Source organism: Solanum stenotomum, chromosome 1, assembly GCF_019186545.1.
Source record: "Solanum stenotomum isolate F172 chromosome 1, ASM1918654v1, whole genome shotgun sequence".
NCBI lineage: Eukaryota > Viridiplantae > Streptophyta > Magnoliopsida > Solanales > Solanaceae > Solanum > Solanum stenotomum.
This window is the reverse complement of record NC_064282.1, coordinates 84,797,885-84,808,682: the sequence shown is the minus strand read 5'-3', so window position 1 is coordinate 84,808,682 and position 10,798 is coordinate 84,797,885. Positions and strand designations below refer to the sequence as shown.

At 31.4% G+C, this 10,798-nt stretch overlaps 1 protein-coding gene across 1 annotated transcript; it reads left to right on the top strand.

Annotated features, from left to right (window-relative positions):
• The first annotated feature begins 5,931 nt into the window (after positions 1 to 5,931).
• LOC125863930 (protein argonaute 7) lies at positions 5,932 to 10,054 on the top strand. The gene is made up of 3 exons (XM_049543900.1): positions 5,932 to 6,375; positions 7,127 to 8,363; positions 8,466 to 10,054. Exons 1-3 carry the CDS (start codon positions 6,060 to 6,062, stop codon positions 9,919 to 9,921), a joined length of 3,009 nt encoding a protein of 1,002 aa, XP_049399857.1. The 5' UTR covers positions 5,932 to 6,059; the 3' UTR covers positions 9,922 to 10,054.
• The last annotated feature ends 744 nt before the right edge of the window (positions 10,055 to 10,798 follow it).

Below are 10,798 nucleotides of genomic sequence, written 5' to 3'. Positions count from 1 at the left end.
AAAAAAAATCTTTCTATTACACTGAAATGTTTTTGTTGATGTCGACATATTGGTAGAATTTTTTTAATATAAATAATAATATATTTTGGGGTCTGAAATTATTGTGATTTTTAAAAAATAGGGAAAAGGCATAGATTCCCTCCTAAACTTGTTTCGAAAAGTCAGTTACACGCTTCAACTATCATGACGACCTATTACACACATTTACTACTTAAAAGTGAATTTAATATCACCCTGCTATGTGCAACACCACTCTACGTGGTGTATTACACTCGCTGCCACATTAGCGCTATGTCAGCGCCATGTCAGAAATTGTATTTTTTTTATATCTTTTTTACTTTCTTTTCTTTATTACTTAAATTTTATTTATTAATTATATTTTACACTAATTAATTCCTAATCAATTATTAAAATTCTCTAATAATTCTATCTTCTTCATTGCAAAATGGTAAAGAAGAAACTTTTAGCAATGACCACCAAGAAAATTGTCCGCAATCTGGGGTTGATTCGTGGAGTGGAAGAATTCTTCCATTCCAAAATGTACCCACAAGAAGGTTGCTTCAGTTTCTTCCATTGATTGGCCATGGAAACTAAGTTTTCCTTGTTATTTGTTGCGGCTTGTAGTTGTAAATATTTTTTCAGATTTGGACATATATTCTTTGCTATTTTTCCATGTTCTTCCTGGAGATTTCTTAAAAAATAGAGATAATAGAAAAATAATTATCTTCCGATTTTCAATCGATCACTCAATACTCAAAATATCCGCCGAAGCCACACCGATTGAAACCTCCCAAAATTTTACTCCTTTTTGAGGTAATTTATTTCTTGGTTGTTTCTTGTTATTGGTTTATTTTAAGCTTAATAAGGTGTGAAGAAGATGAGGAGGGTGGGGTGTGAAGAAGAAGAGATGTGGGGGGGTGGGGTTTAAGAAATATTTTGATTTTTAATTATTTTTTAACTTTAATAATTATCTGACGCGCATGATTTTTTTTTACTTTAATATTTTTGCCATGTCAGTTATAGGGGGTAAATAAATTCACTTTTAAATAGCAGAGGTGTGTAATAGATCATCATGATAGTTTAAGCGAGTAACTGACTTTTCGATACAAGTTTAAGGGGAATCTATGCATTTTTCCTAAAAATATTTATATACCCAAATTTACTAAATTTAAGTCATGTTACTTATGATCGATCAAATATCCTTGTTTAATTTAATTTCAATGCAAAAAAAAAAAATTATATAAGAAGAAGGAAAGAAAAAGTCAATAAGCTTTAGCATAATAATACTAGAGCAATTGTGGGGGGAAAAAATAGATTTCAAATCTTTTCTTCATGACCAAAGATTTCTTTTTGTATTAGGAAATATTATATCTATTAATATAATAAAATATGATAAAGACTTTGACTAAGCCATGTGTCACAAGTCAAAGTTGTATGTTTTAGGATTTGACTACTATTCTTTCTTGTGCTGTCTATTATATTCCAAAGAGAGTATTAAAATAGATAGCATGTGGTCCAATAATTAAAAATAAAAAGAGTTAGAAAAACCAAGGTTTTAAACTAATGATATTGTCCCATCACCAAATTCCAACCCATGTTCATTCTTGAAAAAAATTAAATGTTTAATAAACATAAAAAATTACAAAATAATAAAAACAAGAAACAAAAAGAAATCCACTTTTCTCAAGTGCATGAATTGGCCCCTTCCTCATCACACCACCATCAAAACATGTTGAAAAAAGTTGGGGCAAAAGGGAGGCCAAAAGTGGGAAGTGTGGAAAATGCATAATGTCAATGTACAAATAAGATATCTTAGGAACATAATGAAGATTAATCTTATCCCTTTTTATGATAGATGATTATTATGATGAAAGAGAATCAAATTTTCGTGTTTTATAATTTGTGTGATGAGTATTGAAAACACTTCTAAATTTGGTATGAATTATTAATTTTATCCTCAAAATATTGACAGTTTTAAAAATACTTATTTACTTGATTAAGTGAACTTAAACCCACTCTCGATCTTGCAATATGAGTAAAATACACCCTTAAATTCTCGTCAAGTTCTCGGGTGTTTTCAGCGCTTTTCTCGGCTTATTAAGAGTCTCATGTTCCTACAAGAATTTGAGACCTTGCTATGTCATGTTGCATATCAACGGTCTATCAAAGTTTAGTTCGTTAAGCAGAGGTGTGTTTTTAAGACTGTCTATAATTCGGAGATGAAACTAATAATTTGTATCATGTGCAGAAGTGTTTTTAATACTTCTCTCTAATTTTTATAATTGTGTCTAACTTGAGCACACATCAAATATTTAACTGTATTCGATGTTTACATCAAACAACTTATTTTATAGTAAAGTAACTTAACTTATTGGTATAATTACCGGGTACAACAAACTTTAAATACCTTGATTAATTTTATGAAATTTAGGACAAATTAAAAAGAAATTGCCTATGATGGAATTTAAAAAAGATGAGGCATTTTCTAATTTGACCAAATGTTTAATGACTATTTATATTTATTCATGTTCCATCCCACTTACTTGATTAAAAAATCTTTCAGAAGTGTATTCTTGCATATAAAAAATTAAGACTTGTTATAAAACTTCACAAAATATTATAATATTTCTTAAATTTCATATTCAATTAAATTATATCACATCTGAAATGTAAGGAGTAATTTTTAACAATTTAAAGTACCAAAACAATTTTATACATATTTAAATGACCATTTAAAATTTACCCTCAAAGATAAGTGATTACTTTAGTCATTTTCCCCATCTTTTTAACAACTATAGTATTACTACTAGTTTTAATCTTGGAGAAAAACTTTTGTGGGTATTGGAATAGGGATAATAGACCTGAAAAAGTGTTCTTGAGATATGGAATTTCAATTACTTAATTATACTCTAATAACTATGTAAAGTCAATAAAGTTATGTTCTGTCATTGCCTACTTGTGTGATGCATTTTTTAGGATGAAACTTTTAAGTAGAACTTTTAAAAGAGCTCTTAGAGTCATCTAATTTAACCAAAGGGTATAGAAGTTTCCACTTACCACTTTTACATTTGCTTTTTTCATGTTAAAAAAAGAAGCCCTATGACTATAAAGGAGCCTAACTCATATAGAGTCTTTTAATTGAATTTAGGAAAAGGATTTTGAAGATATTCTATTTCCATGTTTAGGGCATAATATCCACCAAACAATTCATTTTCTCTTCTTTTTTTTTAAATAGAAATTTGCTTTATCTTATCAATTTATTTCAACAATTATTATATATTGTTTTATAAAATATCATCGGCATAAAAGGAAAAGAGATAGCAATAAGAGCAAAATATTGGAGCTAGAGCATACGTTGAGCTAGCTTTGCCAGATCGGACCACGTTCATCTTAGAGTACTAGTCAAGCTCATCACTAGTCGAAACAGATGGTGATTATATTGTATTTTATGATCTTATTTTGATAAATATAGTATTTATTTAAATATATTTTATTGTTTTTCTATTATTTTACAATATCACATAACAATAATCTGAAAAATAAATTTGTAATAATATAATATAAAAGTAAGATACGAAATAGAGTTATTAAAGAAAAAGTTAGGTGAAGGACAAAATAGGTTTATTAAATAATAACTAAAGGTAAGATGAGACAAAAATCAAATAATGGTACAATTATTTTAAATCAATTGTTATATAAAATGATAGTTTGTACTTGTTACGTGACAACAAATTTAACAATATAATATAATAAAAAAATTCAAGAGCATTCGACTCTACGAATATCGAGTGAAAAACCTATCAAAGAAACCACTAACTTAATCAAAAGTTATCCTCTTGTTTAAGATCTTATCAAATTATATAGTGGTGTAAATCATGAAGCATTTGATGAACAAAGTCATGCCAAAATTGGAGGCTAAAATTGTTTTATATGGTGATTAATTACTTGATTAAATCATTTTCAAGGCCTGCAATAATATTCTTAATCTACATGATGTATTAGCACTAAACATATCCCATTATCATATTTAATCAATGGAAAGAGGACGACAATTATTTCGATAAACACAATGTTCTTTTTCATATTTTTTTTATCAACAAGTGCTAATTGGGAATCTTATCAAGTGATGAATCATTGTTATATGTTGATTATATAAGTACCAGAAATTAAATGGACTTTTGAATTGAAATTATTGACTTACCTTTTTCTCACTTAATTATGTTATATTTAAATATATATTATTTTGAAAATAATTTTTTGTCAAAATCATATTTGAATTTTTTTTTTGCAAATGGATTTTAAACTGAAATTATGGTCTCTCCTACACTCTACTACTAAAAAAACATTATTTTTCCACTGAAAAATACTCAACAACTATTTCTACAGATATATTTTCTCGGTGAACTAATTCGGTGTTTGACTAATTTATTTAATAAATGATATTATCAATATTATAACAATGTTTGTGCTTGATAAGGTGTGTTTCACTAGAATTTTTTTTTCATCTTCTAAGAAACAGTATTCACTATTGCAAAATCACTTTTTTTTCCTTCATAATTTTGTTGGTCAAACATTTAAATTCTCTAAAATAAACATTTTCTTTTTAAATACTTCCTAAAGTTTGGTCAAATAATCCACTAGTGTAAATTCAACCACATAATATCTAAAAATTATTTTAGATCATAAATTTTTTTAAAAATCATTTTATTTCAAACATCATATCAAGTAAAAAAATAGCATATAAAATAAGACGGAAAGAATAATAAATTACATTACTGAACTGGGAGTCAAAAGGAATACTAAAAGGATATTCATCCATTACATACATATACACACTACTGCAACAAAAACTATACATAAAGATTGCATAGTTCCAAGAATCCTAGTAGATATATGCCCTTCTTTAGTAGTGAAATTTTTGTACTTTTTTCCTTTTCAAGTTAATAGTAAAAAATACATGTTTTATTTGATTTAATTTATTTATCTTATTTTAATTTGACAAAAAAAATTATTATGTGAAATTAATTATATATATATATATTTTTTTTTTTCTGAAATATCATTTAATCTTATGGTCGCAAATATATAAAGTGGAAAATTAGTATTAAAAAACTATCAAAAAAAGACTAAACGAAAAAATAGGGCAAATAAATTAAATGAAGTAAAAATATATTATCATGTTTTTGCGAGTTTTGATATTTAACCATCAATTGTTTCTTTAACCTACCTATTATTTCCTGTGGATTACAAGTAATTTATGTAGATGACTAAAACAATTCACAATTAAAATATGATTTTTTTTTGTACTATTAACTTTTTTTACTATAGGGGTATAGAGAGGTCCCCCAACCCACCTCCTTTCCTGTTTGGATGAAAATTCACCTGCATCATACTCTAATTCTTTGATCTTTTGACTTGGGAATCCACATGAAACTAAAATCCAAACTTCCTCTCTATCTCTGCAATAATTACTATATTTCATTTTTAAAAAAATTTACAGTGATAAATATAAAAATTGTATGTCATTAATTTTATACAAAAATTGTATGTTATTAATTTAAGACTAAAATTTTATACTTCATAAAGTTGAAATTTTAATTTCATTTTTATTCTATTCATAACTGGACAAATTATTATTTACAATGATAGTAATATTTATGATATTCACGAATCACGTGAACACCTATATATCTTTAAAATACATTATTAAGTAGTGTAGGGGTAATAGGTCCTACCCAAAGTTTGAGATTGTTACAACAATTTCGATCAAAGTTTAGATATATTTCGAATCCTTTTCTCATTATTTTTTAAATTTATGGCCAAACGTACTTTCCGAAATTCAAATTTAAATAGTGCAAGAATAATAGATCTTGCCCAAATGCACCCTCCTAAATAGCTCTTTGTCCTACTCCTTACCCTCTCCTCCCCCTCCACCCTTTCTGTGCAGCAATAACAACTGCTCTACTGATAGTACTGAAAGTATTCTTTATATATCTCTGAGTATTCTTTTACTCTCTCATGCACAAAAACCCTTTCTTTTCTATTTCAAACAACAAGTTATGGAACAAACTGAAAACTCCAACAAATGCAACTCTAAATCAACAACTGCCAAAATATGTCCAAATAACAACAACAACAACAATAATCACTATATTGCTTTTGGTTTTCATCACAATACTAATAATACTAATAATCAAAATCAATATCAAACTTACCCTCCTCTTCTCCCTTTACCTCCTCTACTACCTCCTCTTCAACTACCTTTTCCTCAAAATCACAACTTCAGATCAAGAACCCATGTTCACAAACCTTCATTCAACCAGAATCATCCTTTTCTTGCCACCCCTTCTGATTCCAAGATTCAAGAAATCTCAGGTAATCAAGAATTGAGAACCCCTTTTACTTCTTTACCACTTTTATGAAAAAAGATCAGATTTTTATCTAGAAAGTTTAAGGGTTGGAGTTTAATTACTCTTTTTGGCATTCAGTTTATGTAAATGAAAAAAAAAAGATTAGCTTTTTCTGCAGAAAGTTGAGGATTGGAGTTTAATTAGACTTCTTTTAGTATATGGTAACAGCATGATAACAGTAACCTTCTGTTAGTTCTTTTATTAGTTTAAGTATTACTACTTTTTTCTTTTTGTCATGTCTGTTTGTTCAAAGTTTATTGTCAAGATTGAAGCTTTAATTTATGACATCAACATTGTGCTTTTGATATTGCATCTGTAGTTTCAGTTTATCAAATGCAGAAAAAAAAATCAGCTTTTTTTCTGCAGAAAGTAGAAAGATTAGGCTTCTTTTTTACACTAATATATGCTAAAGCATGAAAACAATAGTCTTCTCTTACTTCTTTATTAGTGGAGTACTACCACTTTTCATCATGTTTTGTTTTGTTCAAAGTTTATTGCCTTAATTTAATCCATTAGTTGATATCCTTTAGTTAGAGTATTAGAAGAAGCTATGTTGCTCGAACTCTCCAAAATGTTGTCGCACCTGTGTCAGATCCTCTAGAAGTACTTTACTTTTGAACGATCCGACATGCACCCGTTGATATTAAACACTTGATGACATTAACATTGTGCTTGATGTGCTTTTTTTTTTCTTTTTGATGTCACTTACTAAACAGCCTCAAAGGTGCTCCAAAGGCAAAATGATGTGTCCAAACAGAAATATGGAAGGAGGGTTAAGGCTTCTGCTACCACCACAGAATCTCTTGTGGTGGCAAGAAGACCAGATTCTGGTGGTGTTGAAGGACCAGTAATCTCACTTCTTGCTAATCATTTCCTTGTCCAATTTGATCCTTCACAGAGAATTTTCCATTATGATGTTGAAATTTCACCTCATCCATCCAAGGATATTGCTAGGCTAATCAAGAAAAAGCTTGTGGAGGACCATTCTGTTATGCTATCAGGTGCTCTTCCAGTTTATGATGGTGGAAGGACTATATATAGCCCTATTGAATTTCAAACTAATAAGATTGAGTTTTACATTAGCCTGCCAATTCCTAGTAGTGGCAACAATAAGTCTGGAGAAATGGTTAAGTTGCAGAAAGAAGGACAGCAGATTAAGCTTTTCCGCGTTAACATCAAACTTATATCTAAATTTGATGGGAAAGAACTAAATAGCTACTTGAATAAAGAAGGAGATGATAGTGGGAGTCCACTTCCTCAGGAATATCTGCATGCATTAGATGTCGTGTTGCGCGAGAGCCCAACAGAGAAATGTATAACAGCTGGGAGATCGTTTTACTCGAGTTGTATGGGAGGAGAAAAAGATATTGGGGGCGGAGCCGTGGCGCTAAGGGGGTTCTTTCAGAGTCTTAGACCAACACAGCAAGGACTTGCTCTCAATGTTGATTTCTCAGTGACTGCTTTCCATGAGAGTATCGGAGTGATCACCTACTTGGAAAAACGCCTTGACTTCCTCCACGACATTTCTCACAGGAAAACAAGAGGCTTGACAAATGATGAGAAGAAAGAGGTTGAGAAAGCACTAAAGAACATCAGGGTCTTTGTTTGCCACAGAGAGACTGTTCAAAGATATCGTATTTACAGCTTAACCGAGGAGGTTACGGAGAACCTCTGCTTTCAGGATAGGGATGGAAAAATTCTAAGAATAGTGAACTACTTCAAGGATCATTACAACTATGATATACTATATAGGAACTTGCCGTGCTTGCAGATTAGCAGAAGTAAACCTTGTTATCTTCCGATGGAGCTTTGTATGATTTGTGAAGGACAGAAGTTTCTAGGGAAGCTTTCGGATGATCAGACTGCAAGAATACTCAAAATGGGATGTCAAAGGCCAAGGGAAAGAAAGGCAATTATAGACAGAGTGGTGACAGGATCGGTTGGACCAACAAGGTAATTTCTGCCTTTGCAGCATGCTACCTCCTTTGTTTTATTTTTGCTTACATTTTCAGTTTGTTAGTGCCTTCGTATTAAGATTGTTTCATTTGCTGACAGTGGCAATCACGCGAGTGACTTCAAACTCCAAATCTCGAAAGAAATGACTCAATTGTATGGGAGAATTCTTCAGCCTCCTAAGCTTAAACTAGGTGATCGTGGTCAGGTTAGAAATCTTATTCCTTCCCGGCTCGATAGGCAGTGGAATCTTCTGGACAGCCATGTCTTCGAAGGTACTCAAGTTGAGAGATGGGCACTAATGAGTTTTGGTGGAACCTCTGATCAGAAGTCCCACATACCAAAATTCATAAACCAGTTATGTCAAAGGTGTGAGCAATTAGGCATCTTTCTGAACAAGAATACAGTACTTAACCCTCAGTTTGAACCCTTGCATTTGCTCAACAATGTTAAAAACTTAGAAACCAAACTCAACAAGTTACATAGAGCTTCATTTAACAACCTCCAACTTGTTATTTGTGTGATGGAAAGAAAACACAAAGGATACGCGGACTTGAAAAGAATTGCTGAGACAAGCATCGGGGTTGTAACACAATGCTGTTTGTACCCGAACCTTGGCAAAATTAGCTCACAGTTTTTGGCAAATTTGGCTCTCAAGATCAATGCCAAAGTTGGGGGATGCACAGTTGCATTGTACAACTCATTGCCTTCTCAAATACCACGGCTCTTCAAACATGACGGTCCAGTCATTTTTATGGGTGCGGATGTGACTCATCCGCACCCTCTTGATGATTTTAGCCCCTCCGTCGCTGCTGTAGTTGGTAGTGTAAATTGGCCAGCAGCCAACAAGTATGTCTCCAGGATGAGATCCCAAACACATAGGCAGGAGATCATTCAGGATCTCAGCACGATGGTCGGGGAGATTATTGATGATTTTTATGAGGAGCTGCTAAAACTCCCTGAGAGAATAATCTTCTTCAGGGATGGAGTAAGTGAAACACAATTCCTTAAAGTACTTAAAGAGGAGCTCCAAGCAATTCGCCTGGCATGTTTGAGATTTCCAGGTTACAAACCTCCCATTACTTTTGTGGTAGTTCAGAAAAGACACCATACTAGGCTATTTCCATGTGAACTTGATCCGTCAACAACTAAAAACACGCTCTTCAACGAAAACATCCTACCAGGTACAGTTGTAGATACAGTGATCACTCATCCAAGTGAATTCGACTTCTATCTATGCAGCCATTGGGGTGTAAAAGGAACAAGCAGGCCAATACATTACCATGTTCTATGGGATGAAAACCAGTTCACTTCTGATGAGCTACAAAAATTGGTATACAACCTTTGCTACACATTTGTGAGATGCACCAAGCCTATTTCACTGGTGCCACCGGCTTATTACGCCCATTTAGCTGCATATAGAGGCAGACTGTATCTTGAACGTTCCGATTTGTCTACTCTAACAAGAAGTTCTAACATATCTCGCGCTGCTCCACCGAAGACAACTCCTTTACCTAAACTCACTGAGAACATTAAAAAGCTTATGTTTTACTGCTGAGTTATGGCAACTGCACAGTCTTCTCTATATTGACAGTTTAGCAGTTTGATCTCATGTAACCATTTTAGTTCTTTCTAGCTAGGCTTCTATATATGCAATTTGATCTCATGTACATACTGATTTTTATTAATATCCAATGAGTATTAATATTTGTTGCTACATTTGTTTAGTACATTGTTATAAATTTGTTCTCTTTTTTTTTTCCTTTTGTTGTATATTATACTCTCTTATCACTCGGTATGCTCTTGTTGATGATCTCATGTACATACTAACTTTTTTATGTTGGCTAAATTATTGCACCTCCCCACGTATGGTGTTGGACATTTCATTCTTTTTGTTGCGGGGTACTATCTTATATTATCCATGCTCAAGATGTTTAGTATTAAGGAGGCGATATTAGAGTTTTACATCGGTGGGTTTAAGGGTAACTTAATCTTTTTATGGCTTTGGACAATGATATAAGGATTTAGCGACGACTAATCTCCTTAATTATATGGTCTTGAACAATGATATATATGCGTTTATCGATGGATATATATATATATATATATATATATATATATATATATATTGTGAACGTAGTTATAGCATTAATTTGAGATCATTGTAGGAACTCTAAAAGGGGTTATTTGGTATGCTTGTCACCCTAGGATTAAAAATAAAATAGTATTGTATTATCCCTTGTTCAGTTGTTTGGTTGTTCTAGTCAAGGAATAAATTATATCAAGATTAATAATTAATACTAGAATAAATTATTTCTGCAGTGAAATAATAGTATCGAGATTAGTTATTTTTGTGGTGAAATAATTGTATCAAAATTAATTATCTTGGATAAAACAATAAAAATAACAAATACCCCTGAGGTTCCTCAAATCCT